At 44.7% G+C, this 26,817-nt stretch overlaps 1 protein-coding gene across 2 annotated transcripts in view; it reads right to left on the reverse strand.

Moving 5' to 3' along the window:
• The window catches only part of DMTF1 (cyclin D binding myb like transcription factor 1), a 54,742-nt gene extending 40,868 nt beyond the window's left edge, over positions 1-13,874 (reverse strand). For both annotated transcript variants that reach the window (XM_075926131.1, XM_075926126.1), the window contains exons 1-2: positions 13,738-13,874; positions 974-1,090 (exon numbers count right to left, since the gene is read on the reverse strand). In XM_075926131.1, the coding sequence (XP_075782246.1) occupies positions 974-1,082 (109 nt within the window). In that variant the 5' untranslated portion in view covers positions 1,083-1,090; positions 13,738-13,874. The remainder of the gene's footprint in view (positions 1-973; positions 1,091-13,737) is intronic.
• Positions 13,875-26,817: the final 12,943 nt, after the last annotated feature.

Below are 26,817 nucleotides of genomic sequence, written 5' to 3' on the forward strand. Positions count from 1 at the left end.
CCAGCTGATCCCACGCTCCTAATGCGCTGCCCTTCGGAAATGCTGCTGCGGTGCTTCCAAAAGGCAGCGCTGAACGGAGCCCAGGGTCAGCTGGGGACTCCAGCTGATCCCGGGCTCCATGCAACACTGCTCTGTTGAAATGTTGCTGTGGCATTTCAAAGAGGAGGCGCATGCGATTAAATGTTTTTTAAAGCATGCAATTAATATTTTTTAATCACTTGACAGCCCTATATATTTTAGTTAAAACAACAGTTAATCCAGGGAAGTCCTAAAGACTGTGTTGTTCAAGAGGCCAGAGTAGACGATCACAATGGTCCCTTCCCATCTCAACATATGAATCTCTCTCAGAAACAATGCAAGCCCCTGCAAATATCCATGCAGGTACTCAACTCCAAGAATGTGAGTAGTTCCACTGATGTCAATCAGCTATTCATGTGCCTAAAAGTTAAGCTAATATGTAAACTCTCTATAGAATTACGGCATATTCCAGTAGATTTGTAAAACTGTAAAAGAGAATGTGTTAACAATCCAGTGTGACCAAAAGAAGTCAAGATCTGTATTTTTAAAATACTGTTTTTATAATGCACTAGTTAAAGGTGTAAGAGATGCTGTATTAGTTTCAGGAAATAACTAAAAACAGAGTCAATGGCCCAGAAACTAGTCACTTAAAAACAATCACGTTGACTAAAAGGAAAACTTAATGAAAACAACCAGTACAATATACCCAAGAAAAATGTTATCCCAAAGGCAAGGTTTTGCACAGAGCTTTAAAGGCTGCTAACAGGATTCTAGTGGAAAGGGAGGCCCTAGAACACAAAATGTCCTGCTCTAGCCCCAAACAGACTGAACCTCAGCAAGGACAGCAAAGTTGTCTATCTTGGTAGTGCACAGGTGGAGAGGAAGATTGAAAAGGATTTCAAAATACATAGAACACATAAAAGAGAATATAAAAACCTGTATAAATTCTCTATACCATTCTGAGGGCAATGAAGTATAAGGTTCCCTTCGGTGTCCTGGGTCAAAGTCACAGAGTTCACGGTTTCTACTGTCACTGTGTCAGACTCTTCTTCAACTGTGCTCATACTCAAACCTGAGAAGAAAAAATAAGTCTTCTTTGAGCAGGTTTCTACTTTAAATGTACAACATATTCTCTCTCTTGAATTTAATGAATAGTACAAAACTCTAGGGAACTGGGAGACTATCCTTGCTCTGACACTGACTCACCGTATAGCTTGAGTAAAGATGTTAAGTTTAGATTTATCAATTGAATAGTTAATGCAATTTTCATTGACTATTCGATTAGTAGATAAGGACACCTTCATCTTTGAAATGTAGCAAGAGCCGGTAGGGCTCTTGCTACATTTCAAAGGCCGAAGTGCCACCAGTTCCCCGCTGCGCCCCTGTCGCTCCGCCTGCCGAGATGGAGTGGGGGGAACCGGCTTTTAAGCCAGCTCTAATAGAGGCATCATGGGTAGTAGGGGGGAGTGACTAGTCGACCAGTCGCTTACATCCCTAGGCCTGGGCAAGTTGAACTTACATTTCAAAGCTATCTAAATGCCTAAAATATGCCAATAGGAGCCCAACTTCATAATGTAGGTGTAGCATTTGCTGTTTTCAGAAGAGAAGTTAAGAAGCTCATGCAGAACCTAGATTACTTTTTAAAAATTAAATAGAAAGTATTTAGTTTGAAACATCAGAAGAGTTAGAAATAAAAAGGACCTAACTAGGGATGTAAGAGTTTAACTGGTTAATCAATAAGCTAATGCTTACCGGTTCCAGTTACTGGTTAAATTCCTGGCTGGCAGTCTCTGTGAGCTTTCAGCACCAGCAAGCCCCGGGAGCCCATGGCATACAGCCCCAGCAGGTTAAAAAATACTGGTGTTTAACCATGTAACTGATTAAACAGTAATTGGTTACACAGTTAGTCTTTAACCCTTTTTACACCCCTAGACCAAACAGGTCATTTAGTCCATCTTTCTGCCAGTACAGGCAGTCCCCGGGTTACGTACAAGATAGGGACTGTAGGTTTGTTCTTAAGTTGAATTTGTATGTAAGTCGGAACTGGTACATATAGTAGGGGAAACTCTAGCCAAACATTTTTTTTAGTTTTGGATAGCATAGGGAAAGGTTAACTCCCCTTTAATGTTTGTTTTGCTGTCTGTTCCCCTGTTCAGAAGATTTCACATCTATTTCTGTCCCTGTGACAAACTCAGGACTAAAGGAGTAACTCATCAAATACCAAACAGCTCTGCACCATGCTTTGAGCTAATAGCTTTATTTCCACACACCACCCAGGGTTCTAGGAGGAGGGTCCTTTTTTTGCTAACACAATGAGGCCAGCACTTTGTTTGTTTTGGTGGAGTCTTTGTTTGCCCAGGGAGCCCAGCATGTATAGGGGGAGGAGGGGCGGAGAGGCTGCTTTTGTCTGCTGTTCGGCAGCCTGTTGCTCAGGGGAGGGGGCAGCCTGTTGCTGGCTGGGGGGGAGAGGGGAGGCGTGCAGGATGCGAGGCCGTGGGGGGGGCCAGCGGGCGTGGGGAGGCACTTTTCCTCTGCCCGGCAGCTCTGCGGGATCCCTGTCCCTGTGGCCAGCTGCTGCAGGCAGAGGCCAGTTGGAGCCGGCCGAAGAGGAGGAGGAGGTGGATTCTAGGACCCAGGTGAGCGAGCCCCGGGGACGCTGCTGCGCTCTGGGAGCCCGGCATGTATAGAGGGGAGGAGGGGCAGAGAGGCTGCTTTTGTCTGTTCGGCAGCCTGTTGCTCAGGGGAGGGGGCAGCCTGTTGCTGGCAGGAGGGTGGGGGGGGCAGCGGGCGTGGGGAGGCACTTTTCCTCTGCCGGGCAGCTCTGCGGGACCCCAGTCGGAGCCGGCCGGAGGAGGAGGAGGATCCTAGGACCCAGGTGAGCGAGCCCCGGGAATGCTGCTGCGCATGTGCGGGAGTTGCCTCACCCCGTTCGTATCTAGGGATCCGACGTAAGTCGGATCCACGTAAGTCGGGGACTGCCTGTATATGACTGTTCCCTATGGTGTATTCAAGAAGTCTCAACTAATGAGGCAACTAATGGATGTACTTCTTTCTTTAGGAGACCATTCTACAATACATCTTACTGTCAGTAAATACTGATATATACATACAGATTTTCTATTTCTTAATTTCATCCCAGTACTTCTATCCATCTCCCCATTTGTAATATAATGTATATTATATTGTATGATATTACATCGTATTGTATTTATATACCACTTCTTCCTTAATATTTACACTCTCTTTAATCATGCGTAGACTATCACATTATCAGAGCCTTATGCAAATATAACATTTGTATCCATATCCACAAAAATGAGCTGTTGGTACCCACAGATATCACAAAATTTGCAGGGTTCTAGGTACAAAATTGTATCCGCATTTGCAAAAATGAGCCACGATTATCCACATCCACGGATGCAGATACCCTCAGATATAAAGTATCTGCGGATTTGCAGGGTTCTACGCATTATTCGTCTTAGCCAGTACCTAGCCAAGCCATATTCACTTAACTCTTTTCAAGGCCTCATTACTACAAGATGTAGTCATGAGATTAAAGTTAATTATGTGTGTAAATCTTTGAAGGATTGGAGCCTTAATTTTTCCTCATAAGCAAACCCCTGATCATTTATTTCTGTTCCTGTTCTCCAAACTCCTTCCAGTTTGTCCACATCTTTCTGATAATATGGTGCCCAGAAACAAATGTATATTTCAGCTGTGGTCAAAGCAGACCAGTACTAGAATGGCCTTCCTCATCCACAATGCACTGGGATCTTTGGTTAATACAGAGAGGGATGGGGAACCTTTTTTAATCAAGGGCCGTTGACCCACAGAAAAAATAATCAGGGCCCTGTGATGGATAGGAGTGCTGGCCAGCATTTGTGACTAAATGGTTAAACTCAGGTAGCTAGGTGGTGCTGGCAGGGAGCCAGGAGAAGCAATGGGATACACTGTTGAAATTTGAACTGAAAAGATATACCTGCCTGCTGTTCTCCTGTGAGAGTAAACCATGAGCTGGGAGATACAAGATTAATTAATCCAGGCAGGACTACAATGCCTATAAAGAATACTGAGCATGGAAATGGACTAGAGTAGACCTTGAAGTGGATTTTGAATAAATAAGGAAAAATGTAGATCTAAACTGTACCTAGAGATACTATGTTCTCTGTGTTTTAATTTGTTTTACTCCATTGCTCTGTAACACGGAGCAACCAAGTATGCTTTATTAAAATATATCTTTTTGGTTTTGTAAATAAAATCATCTTTTTTAAGGCAATGATTTGATTCTTATGTCCTGGCAAGGAACAGGTCTCTGTATGAGTGCCTAAGACTAAGTAGTCAGAAATTGCAGTTTGTTTTCTGTTTTTCTCAAGCTCTCTTGTGGTAAAAGAACCTCTGGGAGAAGTTCAAGTGCTTCTTCCTGGGTTTCAGAAGAAGAGGTTTTGTTTTTACACTTGATGGTGGCAACTACCTCTAAAGGGTAGGAAATCTGTGACCTTGGGTAGTTTTTGTGAGCAGAAGCCTACAGAGACAAGGTATTTAAGGTCTCTTGCAGGCCCCCACATTCTGCACTCGGAGTGCCAGAGTAGGGATGCGAACAACTAGTTGACTATCTGATAAGCAAATGCTTATCGGATAGTTGACTAGTCGCTTCCCCAGACTTGCTGCCTCTATCAGAAACACTTCAGAGGTGGAGGCACCCTTATCAACTAATCGAATAGTCAATGTAAATTGCATTGACTATTTGATTAGCCAAATAATCCAAGTTTTACATCCCTAAGCCAGACTGGGGAACAGCCTTGACAGAGCCACACAGAAGTGAGAAGCAGAAAACAAATACAGTAATTCCTCATTTAACACTATAGATGTGTTTCAGAAAATGATCGTGTTAAGTGAAAATGTATTATGTGGGGTCAATTTTTCCATTGAAAATAAAGGAAAAGGTGGGGGGTTGCGTTTCAACTGGTGGTGTCTGTTGGGACCAGGACATAAGGTTGGGGGAAAAAGGGGACTGGGTTACGGCAGGGAGGAGTGGTGTTTGGCTCTAGGGAAGGGAAGGGAAGGGAAGGGAAGGGAAGGGAAGGGAAGGGAAGGGAAGGGGGATTGGGTTGGGAGTATGCCCCCGTGATGGGTCTGCCGGGACCTGCACTGCATCCAGTGATGGAGGAGGGGGGGCGCCAGGGAACGGTGCAACAAGCGGCGAACCCTCCGCCGCTTTGCAGGGAGGCGGGGGAAGCCCCACGCAGCTGCTGGCGACGGGCCGGCTGGGGACTCTGAGCCGCCGGCCTGCAAGCAGGGGTGGAGGAGAGGGGGCAAGGCATCTGGCAAGGGGGAGTCAGCGGGGAATGGCACGGCGAACCCTCCACCACTTTGCAGGGTAAGCCCCGCGCAGCAGCTGGCGATGGGCTGGCTGGGGAAATCATGTTATTCCGAGGACGGTTGTGTAATTCAAAAAACGTTCTCTTAAAAAATAATTGTGCTATCGCGAAAACATGTTAAGTGGGCACGTGTTAAATGAGGAATTACTGTAGACAAACCTTCACTGACATGGTCCCCATCTGAGGAGAAACACATTCCTCATATTCCCCTCACGCACCAGAGCTTTGGGAGGGCCCAGGCTAGCAGATTTTGTGTGCGCCAGCCCCAGAGGAATGGGAGCTCTGAGCCTCAGGGGACAGATCCAGGCAGGCCAGGGTCTGCATCTGGCCCGTATGTTCCCCACCCTTGATATAGAGCACTTTCTCAACCTTTTTTTTTAAAAAAAAAATAAAGTACTCCTTTTTCAAAAAAGGGCCTCCAGACCCAGGCACCCCCAGCCCTCCCACTCTAACCCAATGCTTCTCCCTTCCCCCAGAGCCAGCCACCAGATGTATGGTAACCCTACAGTTGAAGTGCCCGCTCCCGCCACCCATCTGTGCCCAGCCCCGCCGCTGCAGGGAGAAAGTGGCTTACCAGTGTCGGGCTCACCACGTGGGTCTGTGCACTCCCACCCCAACCTGGCGCCTGGGGGAAACTGCCCGCACCCACAACACCCCTGATGTGGGGGGTGGGTTGGGGTCCTTTGGAGCAAAGCTTATTATGCCACTTCATTGCCTTTTAGCTCCTCTCGGCAACACCATGGGGAAGGGGCGATGGGGATGCATTGTACTGAGCTGCTGGCGGGGATGGGGGTAATGCGCGTCTCCAGGTTCAGCTGCCCTCCCCGCTGCAGCACCCCAGGGAGGCTGCCAGAGAGGAAACAACTTAGGAGAGGTGGCTGTGGAAGTGATTCTTTTTCCTCCACACCCAAACCTGCCCCCCAACTGGAACTGCCCTGGGTCTCACCGAAGCCGCCACCTCAACCACATGCTTTTTCCGCCAAGTGCTGGGGCGTGTGCCCAGAGTGGCTGTTAACATCTGGGTGCATGGCTCTGAACATTCAATTTGACAGGCACGTGATGCTACCCTTTCCCCAGTCCTCTTTGCAGGGCAAAATCCTGGATATTTTTTGCCAAATTTCACTTATGGTGAGGTACCCTCCAGACTTCTCTCTCATACCCCTAAGAGTATGCATACCACTAGTTGAGAAACATTGATATAGAGCACTGAACTTGCAGGAGCAATTTCCTGTCCACTAACAGCCCCTGGTTTCTTGCAGATGCCTCTCAGGTTCTCCATCCCGCTGCATATTTATATTTTGTATTCTTCTTCGCTAGACATACCTTCCCCCCTCTCCCCGAATCTCATGTGTACTTTGCCCATGTATCTAAGGCCTTCAAGTCTTTTTTATATTATTTCTTTGCCCTCTGCACTACTTGTGACATTTTTGAGAATTGTATTAACTGGTTGTATACTTTAGCTTCCAGATCTTTAATTAAGTTGTTGAGTCAGACCACACACATCATAAGAAGGAGGATGCCACCATTTCCCATCTCACATCAGCACACACGCCTTTTGCCGTGTGCCTCTTCCACACAAACAGTGGCGAGAAAATTATTGACAATGATATTTTATAACCAAAATGCTGATGAAGAGACATCGGGTCTGTCAAGTATTAGCAACAACTTTTAATTCATGTTTTAAAAGTGGTTATTATTGACCGTAACTCTATCAGATGATACCAACCAGGATAGGGTCCCATTGTGCTAGGACTATACAGATAGCCCCTACCATTAGGAATTTAAAATCTAAATTTTAAACTGATCGTGTTTCTTGAATGGCATTCCTTTATCAAGAAACTACTCTCCTCTCATTTGAGATACTCTGCTCTAATTAGTTAATAAAGACTGTCAGCAACTGTTATAATTTCTTGACAGGATAAGATCATTGTTGGCATTTAGAACAAATTCATCATCTTATAAAGCTTCACAAATCCTGTAAGTCAATTCTGTGTCTTGTTTGAAAGATTCCACTTTAAAACAACCAGCCATTTAAAATTCAGGTAATGACTGTTTCCTAGGAAGAAATTTTATTACTTCTTCATTATCATGAAAATTCTGAATGCTGTTGATAACCTAAAGCAAACTAAAATGCAAGCTGTATTTGTTGAAAACGTCATTATTGATTTTAAGGGACTGAAACATTCATCCTTAACCCCCATGGAAACCGAGCAACATTCAACGTGTTTTAGTAACTGTTGGACCGTACCTTCTTAGATTTGAAACTTGATTCTTTAGTTTAATGTTTGAGATGTGGACAAATTAACAGAGGAAAACACCTCATTTATTCTTTTGATGGGAGTGAGAATAATGACCCTTTATTGCCACAGCACATAAGTACTTTCAAGACAGTGTTCAATTGGCATTGGACCATATGGAACTATTGTTGTTACAATACTCACGGCAAAGTTTCTGAAAAGTGGCATCTTTATTTAGCAGCCATTGGTGCATGATTATTTTCTCCTTTGAGCATGCACACACGCTGATGTCAGATGAGATCAACTTGTTTATAAAAGCAAATTTCAAACATGTTTTAGTAAAGGCACATTTTTATTGATCTTGGAGGGGAAGAAGTTCTAACACCATAAATATTGGGGAAAAAGAGATCAGGGGTTTTGTTGCAGGTATTCACAATGAAAATGAAGAGATCTGGCTTTCCTTCGCCTTGACCCCCACTTCCTTTCCCACAGGCATTTAGGAGTGGTTGGAGAGCAATGGAAAGACCTCTCTCAGACATTTTGGGATGGGGGAAGACTCCAAAGTCTGTAATACAACTTTAGGACTACTGAGTAACTGTTAAAAATACAGAGCAGTTAGCACGATTGTCACAGTAAAGCTGCTGAAAAATTATAGAGGTGTCTGAGATGCTAGAAAACGGAAAGTCTGGAGAATGGAGGAGGAAACAGAAATATCCGGGAGAAGGGTTCAGCCTTCCAATCTAGCAGTCCTCAAGAAAGGTTTTCCCCAAGTCAAGTAGATGCAGGAGACAACCAACCTCTCATTCTGCACTGGCTGTCACTCAGTTTTGATGGCTGTGCCTTGGGCAACATCTCCTCCCTCTGGAATATCTCCATGAATACCTTCACAGTCAGCTAAAGATGAGGCTACAGAAACTGTCAGAATTTCTAGCTACTCCTAGTTACCACAAACCCCCATAGAGCCCAATCCCCATGAAGTCACAAGAGAAGGTGGGATGCAATGGAAGTAGCACTACCCAACATAAACCCCAGGCTCAGTAGAATACCATGCCTGTTGTCAAACATCTTACCCCTAGGATACATGCCAAAGGCAAGATTAAAGAAAAGATGGGGAGAACCTGACCTGAGGGAGAGAAAAGTATGGTGCTGATAGTGTTGTGGTTTTGTACTAACTTTCAGTTACATCCCTGTTAATGATGTTAAAGACTAGTTGACTATCCGACAAGCATTTGCTTATCGGATAGTTTGACTAGTCAACAGGCACTTTCCGCATTCCTCCTTTGAAAGCCCGCTGGGGGTCTTGTACATTTCAAAGGAGGAATGCTGAACTCTGCGTACAGGACAGGGCCAGCGGGAAGTCCCGCTGATTCCGGGCTGCATGCGGGTGCCTTCTTTGAAAAGCACAAGAATTCCCAGCAGGGGCCCTTGTACATTTCAAAGCCATGGAGCTCAGGATCAGCTGAGGACTCCACAGCTGATCCCGGGCTCTCACGGCATTTCCCCAGAACCAGCACCGGGCTGTACACGGCATTCCGCATCCTTCCTTTGAAATGTACAATAGCCCCTGTTGGAATACAAGAAGTGCCTATCGACTAGTTGATGTAAATTGTCGACTAGTTAATTAACTACATTTTAACATCCTTAATCCCTATTTGAGGTTTAGCACATAAGTTATGTTTTATTTTAGGTAACCACAATTTATAACCAAACAATGCTAAAAAAGGGCCTGATCTAAAAAGCACTTAAGTCAATGGGAAGACTCCCATTGATATCAATTGGCTTGGATCAGTCCTCAACAGCAAACTTGTTATTGTGAAGCAAGGAAAAAAATCAAATCTAAATCAAATCTAAATATCATGAACCACTTCCAGTCAGTGCACCTTTTTAAGATCCTGGGAAAAAGGATGAAGGAAAACTCCTTTGAGATATGTACATTTAGATAGGAACCAGAGTGCAAGCATCTCCTCCCACAGGGATGAGATAGCTAATCTAACAAATTCAAGATTAAACAATTCCGAAAAATTCTAAAAAGCTGTTTTTTTCATTTTTAATGTTAGGATAAAAATCGCTTGATTGATTCTCAGACTATTGGAACGGGTACAGTATAATCTAATGACCCTGACAGACAATTTGCTGATAGACAGCCATTCTTATACAGAACACAGCAGAATCCAGAGCACTGCTGCAGAAGAGAATGTATTTTAATTCAGACTTCCTTGATACCGATTGTAGGGCAAATATTCTTTCTGGATATTTTCAATTTATCATATAACTGTTGAAGTTTACCAGGGCACTACACCACTGGTAAGGTTCTTTCAGCAAACAGACAACATAAATCCTTCCAGCATAATATTTACTTCCATTAATTAAAAAAAGTCAAATGCACACAATCATGGTCCTATAATTATTTCTAATCTTCAATTTTGACATTACCAAAGTACAATTTCTCCATTTCCAAAACATCATCTTTTTGGTGTTTGATCTTTCTATGCATTCTTCATAAAATCTTCTATTTTATATCTTTGTATGAAAACAAAAATTACTTCCTATTTTTAAACAAATATATTAAAAAGCATACTTTGAGATGTAGTTGATAATCTCTAAAAAATCTGGGTACATACAGTGCTTGATTTTGTGGACTACATGGAAGGGTGTAGGTTTGTACTGGAAGACAGTATAATGTTGGGTGGATAAAGGGGAATAGTACGAATATTAATTATGTGTAGTTCTAAAGATAGCTGTTATATGAATGGTTTGGATCCTAATGTTCCCTTAGTAATTTCCTAGATTTTAGGGACTGTGTTGTACAGGCAGTACAGATGAATAAGTTTAAGGGTAAATTAAAAATTATGTAGGATTTAAATGGAGGTCTGCTTGAAACTGAACACATTGCATGGGTTACGCAGACTTATGGGCAAGATTATTTTAATGTTTTCCCTCTCAATATGGACAGCAAAGATTCAGGAATTATTTTTCAGAGCATCTAGCCCACAAACTACATACTGCAGTAATTTTAGCATGGTTCAGAAAATTATGAGGTGCGCAATGGATTCACCTAATATAAAATCAGCATTATAAGCAATTAAGTCCTCACAATTGTGAATTGAGATTTTCAGTAACTAAAGTTCCATAGTGCTATCATGAGATTGTACTATGTGACAGTACGTAAACAGCAGCAAGTTATGCAGAAACTGGTTTTATACACTCGTTATTGGATCTAATGCTTAATCTGAACTACTTTAAGAAGAAATATTACCTTTTACCAAGCAGAAAATTAATTAAGTAGCCAACTGCTTTCTACCTAATACAGGTTGGCCCTCCCTGCTCCAGCATCTTTGGTACCCGAATGGTCCCAAATAAGGGAGTTTGACAGACGAGGGGAGGTCAGGGCTCTCCGGGAGTCTCTGATGGCTCCTTGGTCCTGGACTCCTGCCTGGCTCCATTCCCTGACAGCAGATGTTACTGGAACAGAGAGTCCCAGAACAGAGAGGTTCACCTGTAATTCAATTTCACTTCTAGTCCTCCCCATCAAGTGCCATAAATGGTCCTTTTTCCAAACGATCCACACTAATTTCACTTGGTAAAAAGGTATTCCTTTTAAAATTTTGATTTCTTGCTATAAAATGCTAATTAGATACAGTGAAATTAACTGGAGCACATGCACTGGAATTGACAGGACATCAGTGTAGTTATTCAAAACTACCACCATTAAAAGCAAGATTTAAGAACAAGGAGCGCTGGGTTGTATTATAAAGTTATATTAATTATTTTTATGTGTTGTGAATAGCTGTGTTTTCATTAAAAAGCCAGCAAGATAATAAATACATATGAAATCATAATTAGCAGTTTCACTGGTCACCTGGCACTCATTTGCATAAGTTATCACATAAACAAGATGACCTTTTGCTCACAATGACTATTTTTGGTTGTCCAAATAGCATATACTGTAGGAACAGAAAATTAACATTTGGAAGTTAAGTATTTCAGATTAAAAAAATCTGTCACTAGGAAATCTTTAATAGCTGCTGGGGGGGAGGGGGGGGGGACACCAGTCCAAACATATAGATTCTACACAAGAGGAAATGGAAATTCAGTCCATATGTCACAATTTATTTAAAATGATTTGCCATAAAGATGATGGAGTTCAAAAGCAGCATTTATAACTGAAACATGAACACATGGGTTAACAGATAGAAGCTAATGTAGACTACGGATGCTAGCTAGCATGTAAGCAAAGTTGTGTAACCACATCAAATTTTAGTGGTTACACAACTATTCAAAAGTCCCTGGGATGGGGCCAGCATCCAGTGTGCTCCAGCCCCACTCCCAGTGAGCCCCCTCTATCAGAGGCAGCAGCATGAGGTGGCAGGCTGACCGCCTGCCTGGTGTGGCCTCACCTGGAAGGAAGGAGAGAAAGGGCCCAGGCTGGTGTGGCTGGGAGGAGGGAGAAAGGGCCTGGGTTGGTGCAGCCACAACCTGGCCCTTCCCCAAGACCAGGGGGAGAGCTGGGGTTGGAGGGCACAGCGAGCAGAGAGCACAGGCCACCCTGTTTCGTCTGTAAGATGATTACCACCCCACTATGTCCCTGCATCAATCTACATGTTAGTCAGTAGGTATATCTATAAAAAAGCCACTGTCAAGTTATGTGAATGCCTGTCTAACAGGGAACTAAAGTTTCAGTAACACTTTTGTCAACACATTCTTTTAACTGCTTCATGAGATTCTGTGTAATGGATATGCTTGCATTTACCCTGAATTGATTTACTATGCATTATCATAGACTGAGCTCATTACATACATAAAACAAAGCACAATAATCTCCATAAAACAGGGATGCATATGTTCTCCCAACAGAATGCTTGTTGCCTGGCTTTACATATTTCATAAACAATAAAACTTGTAGATGGTATCAAGAGCTTTCACAGGCACAACCCACTTGTTCAGATTTCGTTGTGCCCGTGACAGCTCATAATACCATCGACATGTTTTGTTAATCTCACTAAGGTGATGCAAAATAGTGATAGAAATGTAGCCGTGTTAGTCTGGTGTAGCTGAAACAAAATACAGGACTATGTAGCACTTTAAAGACTAACAAGATGGTTTATTAGGTGATGAACTTTCGTGGGCCAGACCCACTTCCTCAGATCAAGTGGTGATCTAAGGTGATGCAAGACTATTTGTTGTTTAAGTTTTTCCAGTTACATACTTAACTTTTTTTAAGACTGCACCTTCTGTATATCAAGTTAGTTAAAAAAAGTGCTGGTAGTTTTTGAAATTTAAGCGAAAACCCATCACTTTTTGTTACCCGCAGAAAAAAAAAACTGCAAAAAAAAAAAAACCAAACCACCCACCTTCCGTGTCACCTATCAGAATCAAGCCACGGGAACTTTTAATACACTGTACCCAAGAAAGAAGAAATGGTTCACATTTCTCATACACGCACTGCACTTTTCACATAAAAACACACGCATGGTTTTAAAAAGGTGTGTGTTGGGGGGGGGGGGAGGAGAGAAGCAAGAATTTTTTAAAAGCGCCCCCACCCCCGCGCCATGAGCCACAGCGGGGCCGCTGTCCCGGCCGTGCATTTACACACACTCGGGACGCTGCAGGCGCCTTTCGCACCCGTGTTACCATTCTCACGGGTTTGTGGTGGAATAAGAACCCGACCCCCCCCCCCCCGCGACATTCACGCCCACGTGTGGCGAGCTCCTCCCTCCTAGCGAGGCGCTGCAGCCCCGTGGGGGGTGTGGGGGAGGCTGCCCCCCCCATTTGTTTGTGAGAGAGAAGGGGGGGCGCTGTGGGGAGAAGCCGCCTCTGCCCCCGGCCCCCGCTGCTCCCCGCCCGGCAGCGCCGCCATTTGGTCCCGTTCTAGCTCCGACGCCATTTTCCCGTCGCCGCGGCGCCTTCTCCCCCGGCAGCGGCGGCCACCGCGAGCCCGGCTCGCTGTCCCCGCCAGCCGGCGGTGAGGAGAGGGGGTGGGGGGGGGCTGCTGCTACCGCCGCCGCCGCCCCCCGCGGCCGCCCCGCCGCCCGGCTCGCTCTCCCGCCGCGCCCCGCGGCCGCCTGCTCCCGGCCCCGGCAGCCCGCGGGTCCCCTCGCACTTACTTCCTGTTTTGGGTCCGGGCACTTGAGAAACCAGGATGGAGCCTCTGAAGTACCAGGATGGAGGCGCCGAGCGCGGCAGCGAGCGGGGGAGGCGGCAACAGGGCTGGGGCGCAGGCAGCCAGCGAGCCGCCGGAAGAGCCTCCGCCGCCCCGCCCACCGGCTTCCGTCGCGGAGGGGCGCCACAAACCTCACGGAGCCGGGTGGGCTGGGGGGAGAGCGCGAGAAAGGTCGCACGAACCCGCTGTGGCTGGGCTTTGCTGCGGGGAGATTCTAGCTCATCCCGCGCCTCTGTGTGCCGGCTAAGGAGGGGAGATACTTCCACCTCCATCCCGACACCCTCTAACTCGCCTTCTGTGTGCCCTCCCTATGCACCTCTGTGTGAGTAGGTGCTAGAAATAAGGGTGCTGCCTCAGGCTTGAAAATATAGAAGGCTTATAGTTTGGTTCAATGGCTCTCAGCACCCTGCTGTACAAGTTGTCCCCTCACCGTTGCCTACTATATTATGTTTACTCTTTAAAGGGAGACTGTACGCTGCTCCTCTATGGCATTGTCTACACTGCAGGGTTTTTGCGCAAGAAGTTTTTTGAGGAAGAGTTCTTCTGCAAAAACTTCTTGCGCAAAAGCGTGTCCGCACCTCAAAAGCAATTGCAAAAACAATGTGCTTTTGTGCAAGAGAGTGTCCGTGCTGCATGGATGCTCTTGCGCAAGAAAGCTCTGATGGCCATTCACAGAATGGCCATCAAAACGCACCTGTGTTTTTTCTGATAGGCTCTTTTGAGCAAGAAACCCCTGTGGAGTGTCCACACCTGCCTTTTTACGCAAGAGCTGTAGTGCAAAAAGGATTTATTTCTCATGGGGAGAGGAATAACTCTACTGGCAAAAGCCCTCTGTCCTGTCAATTTACTGGGGGGGGGGGGGGGGGTTGTGCAAAAATGCACTTGAGATGTGGATGCTCCGTATCAGTCTTGCTGAGGGGTAGGCCCCAAACATTAAAGATCCTTCATGTTTAAAAATGAATCAAAAAGGAAAAACCTGTAATAAATCTGTAGCTCTTCATTCAGCTTGAAATGCTCACAAATTGTCCGTTGGCAAGAGGCTGCACTGAAATGCTTTTATTCTTGGCAAAAGTCCACTGTCTTTCTACTTGTTTAACTGAGATCACAATATGGCCCTTAAAATTTGCCCTTTGCTAATAAAGAGGGGGGGACCGGATGTCTGGATTTTATTGGGACAGGTGTGATATTCAGGGCTTTGTCTTATATCGGCACTTGTTGCCCCCCTGATTTTTCACAGTAGCTCTTTGGTCACCTTAGGACATTTTAGACAAATTCTCTTCTCTTTCCAGAGGGAAGATTTTCCCTGATATTATGTAAACTGGGATAATGGAAATTCTGGACTTCAGTTCTTGACAAACTCATAGAACCTGATTCTCCCCTCATACAGACTTGTATAAATTAGGACTAACTCCATTGAAATTCATAGGAATATGCTAGTGAAAAAAACTGACATATATCTATTTTCTGTCAGTGATTTTCCATTTCATAGACTCATGCATTTCCCTCTTCACACTTGTACTGTATTAGTCTCTTGAGTTACTTATCTAATACAGGAGAATGTCACTATTTGGTTTTAATGGCAGAGGACCTGATGTGGATCAGTGAATTTTGCAAGTTAGTAATTAGAATAGACATAACACAAAACCAGACATGGGACTGGTTCACAAACTGTGTTTCGTTTATTTCTTTTTTAATCTAGATAGTTTAATTACATATGAGATATTGTATAATACTTCATAATGGGCTCAGTCCTTACATCTTTGAGGACATTGGAACTATTTTTTATAAATAAAGCGTATTTGCAGCCATGAAAATTGTCCAAAGTATCCTCTAATATACTCAGTCAAAGGAAAATGGGACATCACGACGGTACTTTTTTTATTAAATCCTTGCAGAGGATGGGAGAGATCAGATTTGTTTTGTGAATTATAAAATGTGCAAATTAGACACATTCTGCTCTTCCCACTGTATCTCAGAGGGGCTTTAAAACTAAGTACTTTTACTCATCAAAGACAATTCTCTTTGTCTCCATTTACTGAATTGTAAGGTGGGGATAATACCAAGTCTTGTCTTGAAGGAATGTTACAAGGTTTTCTTAATGTTGGTTAAGCTTCACATAGCTTTGCAAGAAGAGGATCAGGAGAAGGGCTATACACTGGATACATTGTTAACTGGCTTTAGCAGTCAAGAACTAGAGGTGTCCGCTAATCCAGAAGGGAAGATTTAATTTGTAATCGTTAAGGCTTCCCACATTTCTTCAGTCATTCTTTACTTCAGTAAGGTTCTGTCTACACTGCCCCCCTTGCGTAAAAAAAATGCAAATGAGGCAAAGCATGGACTATCACCATGTCTGATTTGCATAATTAAGGAGGCTCCATTTTTGCACAAGAGGCTTTTGCACAAGAGCCATTCTTCCTGAAAAAAAGAGAAAGAACAGCTCTTGCACAAGAAAGGGTTTTTGCGCAAAATGGAGCCTAATTAATTAAGCAAATGAGGCACGGCGATAGTCCATGCTTCACCGTACTTGCATTTTTTTTTTGCGCAAGAGGGGACAGTGTAGATATAGCCTACATGTTTTTCTCTGTGAATGTTTCATGGTTATAGTAGCAGAGATAGCACTAGTTTACACTTAATGGTGCCTGACATTTCTTCTTATAAAAAAACCTGTTGACAGTTGCTTATAACTTTGCCATATTTAACAGTGCAGGCTGACGTTTTCCTTGTCAGGTGTCTGCCTCAGGATGAATAATTGGGAAATTTCATCCAAAGTTGTTCAGCTGAATATCAAAATGAGATTTGGGGAAAAATATTATTTCACGCATGTTAAAAAGTTCTTACAACAGTTTTATTGAGAAGCTTTAGTGCCTCCATAATTTGGAGTAAGGACTTGAAATTTGCCAGAGGATTTTCACAAGTGGCAATGATGGCTTTTGCCATCCCTGTGAACATATGCCCAAAGTTAGCCAACTTATGAGCCTCTAAACACCTCAGCTAGCACATTCTCAGTTGGGACTCTTAAACTACGTCTACACTACATTCTAAACTCGAAATAAGATACACAATTTGTGCTATGCAAATTGCGTACTTATTTCGAGTTTATTTCAAAATAAAATGCTATTTCAAGACTTCCCTTAACACTCATGGAATGAGCGTTACCGGGATGCCGAAATAGCGTTCCCATTATTTTGAAAAATATTTTGAAATAACGGGTGACTTGTGACGACGCGGAATTTGCATATCCTCTTGTGACTGTTCCACATAGTCTAGATAAGCCCTCTGTGTTTAGTTATTATTTTGAGATACAGGTTTCAAGGAAAATGCTCTGAGACATCTTCTATTTTTCCAGCCAGATGCTATCTGTATTTTCAGAGATTTTTTTTTGTTTGCTGCTCTGAATTTATCTGTTTAGCATGAGAGGCTACCTTTGTCACATTGGACTGGTTCAGTCAGATCACTGATTTGACCCTGTCATGGGGCAAGCACTTACCCCCACAGTGCCTCCTATTGGTCACCAGGGATGGCCTTACCATGAGGCGAACTGAGGCAGCCGCCTCAGGTGCCAAACTGTGTGTGTGTGTGGGGGGGGGGGGGGATGATGCCCCTAGGACCCTGAGAATTGAGACCTTTCAAAGTTTTGGCACAAGCGAGGGGGCGTTTGAGCTCCCCGCTTCAGGTGCCAAAATGTTGTGGGCCGGCCCTGTTTGTCACCTGGGGAATCAGCTCTTCAGCCCCAGAGCGCCCCCTTCCTCCTAGTACTGTCCTATGTCAATGCCCCTTCACCCTAGGGTCCTCCTCTCCCAGGGAATCCCCAATTCCTCTATACCTACCTTGCCTCATTGACCCACTGCCAGCCGTCATCTAGCCCCTTACCTCAAAGGCAAACTGCTGTGTGAAATGGCCACTCATCATTGGCAAGGGAGTATGGACCTGCTGCCTTTTCCTATCCTGGCTGTTTCCCTGCCGCCTTAGTACACTCAGGCCTTGCCTCAGACTCTGCAGCCTGGGAGTGAGGTCAGGCCAGAGTTCCCCAGCTCTGCCTGCCTTTTCCCAACACTGCTCTGTCTCAGGAAACCTCCAGCTTCCCTGGCAGCCAGATCCCTCTTGCTCCCAAGATAGAGCAAGAGTGTCTTCTCCTTCCCTCCAGGAGCCCTTATCTGCCTCAGGCGCAGGTTCCGCAACCCCAGCCCTTTCCCAGGGCTGGGTTTTAACCTTTAAAGGGCCAGTGCAGAGCAGACACCCTGTCACAGACCCACAAACCGACAGTGCATCTCCATCAAATCTTTATTAACAGTGACAGATGACAGTGGTTCCATACAATAGTCCTGGCACTATTAGGTTTTTTCATTATAAAACTGATTTTTATATCAGATAACAATTTGTTCCAGGCAGAATGCAAGTCACTGTACAAGACACAGATTGCACCTGGGGATTTGTGTGTGGTCCTACCCTTTTGTGTGTGGGGGGGATAAGGATTAGTTGTTTCCAAAGATCTGTGCCTCCTTTCCCTATACCTGTGGAGGGCTCTCCCTATGGCTGGGTATCCAGGAGTAGGAAAAGAACAAGCAAGTGATGGAAGGCAAAGGGCAAGGCTAGGAGGGAAACACATCCTTCCCTCCCACCTAATCCTGTGGAGAATCTTCTCAGTATTAGGTTATTGTTATTATCTATTTGCAATTGCACTCATTCTACGTCTACACTGGCATGATTTTCCGGAAATGCTTTTAACGGAAAAGTTTTCCGTTAAAAGCATTTTCGGAAAAGCGCGTCTAGATTGGCAGGACTCTTTTCCGGAAAAGCACTTTTTGCAGAAAAGCGTCCGTGGCCAATCTAGACACGCTTTTCCGCAAAAAAGCTCTGATCGCCATTTTTGCGATCGGGGCTTTTTTGCAGAAAACACTACTGTGCTGTCTACACTGGCCCTTTTGCGCAAAAGTCTTTCGGAAAAAGACTTTTGCCCGAATGGGAGCAGCATAGTATTTCCAGAAAATCACTGACGATCTTACATTAGATCGTCAGTGCTTTTCCGGAAATTCAAGCGGCCAGTGTAGACAGCTGGCAAGTTTTTCCAGAAAAGCGGCTGATTTTCCGGAAAAGCTTGCCAGTTTAGACACAGCCATTCAGTGGTAGGAACTGTGCAAACACTTTAGGATGCTTTGAGGAGCTCACAGTCTAAAGGGGAAGGGCAAGGGCAAAAGTGGATAGTGAAGTTGTATGATCTCTCCTCTGCAGCCTCGAACCTCTCTTAAAGGTTTTTTTTCAGAAAAGTTACTGTCAGATAAAACTCTTGTTAAGTTGCCTGCATGAGAGCCATGCTGCGAAGGAGCCTGGGGAGAAAGTTGTGGGTCATTTTCCATCCTATGAAGAGATTGTCCATGGTTGGTGATACCATCAGTTTCACACATGTTCCCTTACCTGCATCTCGGTGCTGTGCTAAAAGGATTGATGCTGCCAGCAATGCCCTCTGGCACTACCCTTCTAATGCTCCTTCCTGTAATTGATATCATGAGGCTGGCTGGTTATCCTCCCAGTCTGGAAGCTCAGTGCTCAGGGAAAACATTTCCATATTTCAGCATACCCAGTGAATCTCCTACTGCAGCCTGTGGAGCTGCGAGGAGGGTATATTTTGCTGGAGGGTCTAACTGAGCATGTCCACTGTATGTAGATTGCAGAAGCTGCTGCTAGTTTTATCCTCAAGTTGGACAGTATTAAATCTCAGGGTACCTGCATAGAGGTTGTCTGTATTTGTATATCTAAATAAAGAGTAGGAAGAGAGAAAACAGGAGCTGTCTGTACGGACTGGAGTTGCCAGGCACCAGTGGGAGCCATCAACAAATTGGCATCAGAAGTTTTGCAAGTGGGACTAGATCTACCCGTGGGAGAGGAACTTCCAAGGGAGACAGCAAGAAGGGAATCAGGGGGAGGGGGAGTCCATCCAAAGCAGTAAATGGAAAGGTGGGCTGGAAGGAACATCCAGGTGAGCAGGAAGAGACAGCCAGGCTGCAGAGCAGCATGAGCAGAGGGATAAGGGAACATGTGCAGTGGGAGAGGCAGGGGATGGACCAGATGGGAGAGAACCACGCAGAGAGGAGAGAAAGGAGTAGAACAGATGGGAGTGGCAGATGGAATAAAGAGCAAAAGGCAGCCAGCCTGATCAATATTTTTCAAAAAAAGGGAATATTTAGGGGCAGATTCAGACAGCCTTATTCATGTCAGGAAGTAACTTACTATTGCCACTGAAAACAAAGGGAGCAATTACAGAGTAAAGCAGTGTGCTACATGAATAAGGGGGGGGGGGGGGCAAATCTGGCCCTTATTGCATTAAAGACAGAAAAATACATCAGTACTTTCCCCTGTAATCATCGCTGGGATTTTGCATAATTGTGCTTGGAAGGAGATGCTATATGTGCAGCTGTGTATGGGAGAGGAGTTACACCAGTGGAATGGGGCTGGATCCTCAGCTGGTGTAATTCAGCATAGGTTCAATGGAACAACAGTGATTTATACCAATTGAGGAGCTGGCCTTGTATCTCTAATAAGTTCCACGTGGAGAAAACAGTTTGAGAATACCTGCTTTAGAGCTACATGCTGACAACTGTTTAAGGTTTACCTCAGCCTAAGCAAGGCTTGGCCCTTTATCATTCAGTGACAAATGCTGCATCCAGTGAAATCAATGGCAAATTCCCATTGATTTTAAAGGGACCTGGATTTATTCTTTAGTTTCATTTACTGTGGAATTTCTCCTCTTCTGTCAGCAGGTGGTGCTGTTACATGTTCAGGATTTACAACCAAACATTCAGGAACACTGGCAAGTTTGAAATACTGTAATGCTTTAAAAAAAATACGCTTATAAATAAATTCTTAGTTTTCTAAAACAACGTCACTTTTAAAACTCTAATTTACTCATCACCATTAATGTTCCTGGCTTGGCTTTTGTTCTGCATTCAGTTTTCACAATTAAAATAGACAAGTCATTTTTATTTCTGGCTCTGATGCATTACCACAGTTCTGCAATGTTGGAGCTACAATCATTGCCAGCTGAAAATGTTTAAGTCTAAAGCCACATTTTTTCATTAGAAGAAAAGATATTCATGGCATTATTTCTGTGGATCCCAGATTTCCCTTTGCCGCCACAAAACCGGTGCTTTGGGCCTAAGCTGGCCTGAGAATGTTCCTTTAATACTGTTTATTGGAATTGTTTTCAGTATGCGTAACAGTATTTATCTTACTTGTGATGTTGTAGATTTGCTACTTCTCACTTGTTTTTGCCACAGGATAGGATGGAGTAAAAGAGACATCCTAATGGATTTTTTTCCTGGGGAGAAAGTTATTGTAAATAATTAAAGTAAATCTTGGAGAAAACTAATTTGAATGTCTAATGAAGAATCAGACAATTCTGCAAAGTTCTGAGCACCTCTTCCATTAATTCCAACCCCCTTTAACACAATGAGAGTTGAGGATACTTAACATAAGATTGAGCCCAGTGCCAATTTTCTAACTTGGTAGTTAACTTGGAGTGTCCAAATCCCTGCTGTGGGTGCTCTTATGGATTCATGTACTTTAGGCCCTTATCCTTCAATGAGCTCCATGAGTCTAGACCTATGTGTCCACTGGGTACCTTATTGACTTCAGTGGGGCCAGTGGGCACAGGAATGGAATGGAAAAGTCATTGCAGAATTGGGTCTTGAAGCACCCAGAATTTAAAACTGAGTTAACAGTCTATTGTGTCCAGAAGGAGGTGTGGCAAAGTTGGCGAGAAAGCACTTCAGAACTAAGCAAATAAGAAAAAAGCAATTAAAACACTGCAAAGCACAGCCTGGATAATCGTATACATTTTCACCTCCTGTCTGCATAAGTGACACATTTGTGCTTTATGCATTTCTATGGGTGGTTAACAGAAAGTATTTTATGCTTCAGTTTAAAATGGCGAACTGAATCAATAATGCTGCATGACAGCTGTCATATTAGTAATGATTTGGTGTTGAAAGATAAGATTGGCTGAAGAACATATGTTATGTAGAGGGCCCCACCAAATTCATGGCATTGAAAAATGTATAGTAGATTATGATATCTGATCTCCCCCAGGAAACCTGGCACCCAGGTGATATGCACATGCCCCCAGCAGCTAGTTCTGGTCCGGGATGGGGAAGGACAAGGCTTGCTGTTCCACTTCAGAGGCTGTTCCTGGGGCAAGTCACACCCACCACCAAGAAGTGAAGGAAGCTCTGTGACCCGAGCTGTCAGCCCCCTGACCAGAGCAGGAGGCCATAGCTCCAGTTGTCTCCTACCTTCTCCCACCTTGCACAGGGAGGCCATAGCTCCAGCTGTTATCTCCACTGGGCTAGGGAGGTGGTGGCTCCAGCTGTTATCCCTCCTCCGCATGGGGAGGCTGTGGCTCCAGTGGAGATTCAGCTCCAGCTGTCATGTCCTGACACAGGGAGGCCATGGCAAGAGACTGATGGGAAAATTGGACATATGATGACCCTCATTCCTGTGCTGCTGCTGGCAGTGGCAGTGGTTTTGGGCTGGGTGCCTGGCCAGCAGCCTTCATCTCTGGCTGCTCAGCTCTGAAGGCAGTTCCCCTTCCAGCAGCAGGGCATGAATAAAGGTGGCAATCCCATGACCCCCGCACAATAGACTTGTGACATCCACCCCTCCGGCCACTTCTTGGGTTGGGATCTCCACAGTTAGGATTGCTAGGCATCTGGTTTATGACCAGTCTGCCTGGTTGAAAAGGGACAATGGAGGCTCCAGTTGGCAGTGCCAACCAAACCATTAAAAGTCAGGTAGGCAGCACAGCAGGGGCCTGGAGCTAAGACAGGCTCCCTACCTGCCTTGGCACCACATGGCTCCTGGAAGTAGCTGCCAGGTCCCTGCAGTCCTTATGCACAGACAGGCTCCGTCCACACACTGCCTCACTGGCACAACTCCCATGGGTCATGGTTCCTAGCCAATGGGAGCTGTGAAGCCATCACTTGGGGGAAGAGGCGGCATGTAGAGTGCCAGCTCCTATTGACTGAGAATCATGACCTATGGGAACTGTAGTTGCGAGGGCGGCACATGGATGTGCTAAGGGCTGCAGGGACATAGTAGCTGTTTTCTTTGAGTCACAGTCAGCTGCTAGGACCTTGCATCCCCAACTCTGGGAAGGAGCAAGTGAGAGGAGGCTCTGGAGAAGCAGTGGGGCAGGGGCAGGCCTGTGGAGAAGCTGAGGAAGGGCAAGAGTGTTTGTTTTGTGCAATTAAAAAGCTGGCAATCCTACCCACAGTTACAACATCATGACATTTCAGATGTAAATATCTGAGAACATGAAATTGATTAATTTTAGCTCCGCCTCTCGCAGGCCATGAAATTGACCTACATGAACTGTGAATTTGGTGGGGCCATACTAACGTATTCTGAATACCTACCATTTAGAAGAGAACAAAATAGAAATATTTTAAAGTTATAATTACAGTCATGCATTCTGTTCTTTGGACAGCATGTAAGATGATTAATGGCATCAGGAGCCTAAACTGAAGTGGCTGTATTAATAGCTTTATTGAAATAAACTTGTTTCCAATGAATTAACTGAATCAGACTCATTTGCAGAAGAGTTGGAATGAAACAGTCAAGTTAATGTAAATCTGCTTATTCAGGGCCAGCTTCTGAATTTGTTCCATAAGCAGAACTGCCACTGGCATGAATGGATTGGAGCTTCAAGTATGGGATGAGTGTAGATGTTCCTGAGCATCTACATCGTTCAGTAATGCTGTGGTTGCCTCAGAGAAAGTTTTAGCATTTCTGAAATCACCTAGCTAAGTGTATGTTCCAGCTCATTTAAAGAATTTTTCACAGTGCCTGTCACATCTGAACTCTTCACTAACTTTTGCAAACAGCTGTTGCGCAGTTTACACTCTACTTTTGCCACTGAATTAAGGTGAAATGTAATCTACTATATATTTGAGAGAGTTTGTCTGACTGTGTGTCTGTCTGTCCCCCAGCAGGGGACAAGCACTCCTCTCCCGGCTGTGCCCGCTGGAGCTGCAGCAGCCATAGAGAGACACTTTTCACCTGACTGGGGTAGTCCTCCCTTTCTGGGGCAGCCTGCATCCTAAACCCCTCATCCCCAGCCCCACCCCAGAGCAATGATTTCAATGAAGAAAAACAAAACTTATTTGAGTTAATGACCCAAGCAACACTGAGAAAATCTAGGCTCTGTAATATAGAAATACAGGTAACTGCTTCAGATCCCAAACTCATCCAGCCCTAGAAGGGGGATGAACTCAATGTGCTAATAGGTCTTTTCCCAACTCTTAGTTCAATTATCCATGCCTAAGTTCTCTGTTTTCATAAAGCCCAAGAAAATGGGTTTTGCTTACAGGTTTTCTGCGGTAGTGGGATAGGTTTTGGCTGCCTTGAAACACCCTTGTGCTGATTGAGCATAGCACTGCTGGTACTCCCTGCCTCTGTTTTCTTCTCCAAGGTGGATCTCATCAGCTCTCCAGTCTTTGGACTGTGCTAGAGATGTGGCTTAGGCTAACCATCTGGCTACATCACAGGCATTCCTTTCTGGGGCAGCAAAAATCCTACTAAGACATTCTAACAAACAAAAAGTTTCTTTTGCTTCTCTTGGCTTTTCTTCAGCTAACTGATGGGCCCCTTTTCCAGCCTCTTTCTGGGCTACCTTTAAGAGCCTTTCTGGGGTTAGAGGGACTAGAGCACTCAACCCCTAATCTGGTTGCCCTGGAGTATCCAGCCTCCTACTGGCTCCAGCTCAGGTCCTGCCCAACCCCTGTGTTTCCAGTCTTGAGAATGAGATCACTCAACTCTTTCATGTGGCCCAAGCATCCATTAAGTTATCCCCTGACCCTCCTTAGTCTCCCCTCACCCCAGCCTGAGAAGCAGTTAATAATGGCACAAGTTTGGCTTGCCCTATCTCCTCTTAAAAGGGGCCAATTACCATGTGGCAAGGAGTCAGAAGGATGGATCCCATTTCTCAAGCTGTGGATTAGCAACAGTGCTATTCTTGGGTTTCAGTACTCTTTACTCCTCCTGGGCCAAGTCTTCAGCTCCATTGAAGCCAATAGAATTGTTCCAGTTTACAGCAGTTAAGGATGCTGTATTTGAGGTTGTGGTGAGGAAGTTGTTCTCTCTAGATAGGCATAGAACTGCTGGCCACATCCTGCCTCCTGGTCCACCCCTGAGTTCAGCTCTGGACTGCATGGATGGAGCTCCAACAGCTCAAGGATGTTAGATATTGTGTTATTGAATAGTTATGTAACTGCATGAAATCTTAGCAGTTACTGGGGAGCCCCCTGCCACTCTGTGCTGCTGCCTCTGTATTGGAGCAGCAACGTGGTATGGAAGCAGCAGCCCTATCCACGGGAGTCCAGGCTCCTTGCAGACAGAGGCTGATTTGTGGCAGCCTCCCTTGCACCCCTGCATCCTGACTCTGCTGTAGAGGCAGAAGTGCAGAGGAAAGGGGGTAGGCGGCACCGTAGAGCTGGTGATGGGGGGAACTGGCTTTTAAGCCAGCTCTCCCCTAACACCGGCTTCTGCCTGTTCCCACTTTGCTGCCTCTGAATCGGCTTCGTGTGTGTATCGGCTCTAGCCTATCAGAGGTAGCAGCACAGAGATGGGGAGGGGACAGGCGAATCCAGTGCTTGTGGGGACCCTGATAGAGAGGCAGCAAGGAGGGGGAGTGCTTGTAGTCAATAAAATTAACCAATAAACATAGGTTTATCAGTTAATCATGTAGTTGACTAAACATTGACATCCCTATCACAGACTGCTCTGAAGTTGCTCTCTGTAATCTGGCCCATCCTCACTTTGTGGCAGTCACATTACAGTGACACCACACAAGACCACACAAGGCCTTTTGGAAACTATTCTCCTGCACAAATAGAGAGCAGAGGGACAGGATATGGGTGTTAATATCACATGAGTTTATTCTTAAAATTAACAAATAGATACATTTCATACAAAAGAACTGACAATCAATTCCTCATTTACTTAGTTGCCAAGACTAGAGTCCAGCCTTTAGTGTGTAATTTCTTTGTGCTGTGATGTTACACCAAAACATTTGCAGATAATAAATAAGTCATCAGCTATTTAAGGACAGAGAGGGTATGTCTACACAGAAGTACAGCTGACATTATTTTGAAATAACAAAATGTGTATCTACACAGCAATCCATTATTTCGAAATCATTTTGAGCTGGAAGACTTCTTACTCCAACTCCTATAACCCTCATTTCACGTGGAGCAAGGGAAGTCGAAGGAAGAGTGTGTAGACAGCGCCAAAAGCCAAATTAAGCTATTTTGACTTCAGCTATGCAATTGACATAACTAATTCTACTTTCGCCCTGCAGTGTAGACATGCCCAGAGAGCTCTGAACCCAGCTTTTGGGAATAAAAATTATTTCAATTCCAGAATATACTGTGACCCTGATCCTTGGTTATGGTGAGGAAAAAGGGCACATAAATGAGTTTAAAGCATAATTGCACTCTCCTGATCCTGGGGCTGTTTTTGCCACAGTCTGGTCCTTCAGCCAAAATTAAAGCAGTCCTTGGGCTGCCAATAGCTCTTAGGGCCTTTCCAAAGGGGGATCACTAAGTCACTGGGACATCCTACCTACATTTGCTAACCATATCCTATTCCATATCCACACCCACAAGTTGTCCCACACATGGGTTAGCCTCCAAGGCTGGGTTAACATCTACAGCGTAGCCTAAAACTGCCTCAATGCAGAGCAAAACAAACCCTGTATTTTTTATTTTTAAATCCACACATGTAGATGGTTCATTATTTGGGAGGGTTTTTAAAATTCATTTATTGTGATTGCATTTACACAGACACTCAAGCCAATCGTGCTACTCTAAATGTGTTAATCTTTCAATAGCTGAGGGGAAGGGAGCATTGTGCAAGCCTGAGGGAATCAGGGAACTCTTGTCCAGATACAACCAGCAAGAATACGGTCTGCTCTACATCATGGTCACAGTGGAAAAAGAGAGAGGCTAGGGTTGCCAGGTGTCCGGTTTTGAAC

This window comes from Pelodiscus sinensis, chromosome 1 (genome assembly GCF_049634645.1).
Source record: "Pelodiscus sinensis isolate JC-2024 chromosome 1, ASM4963464v1, whole genome shotgun sequence".
Lineage (NCBI taxonomy): Eukaryota > Metazoa > Chordata > Testudines > Trionychidae > Pelodiscus > Pelodiscus sinensis.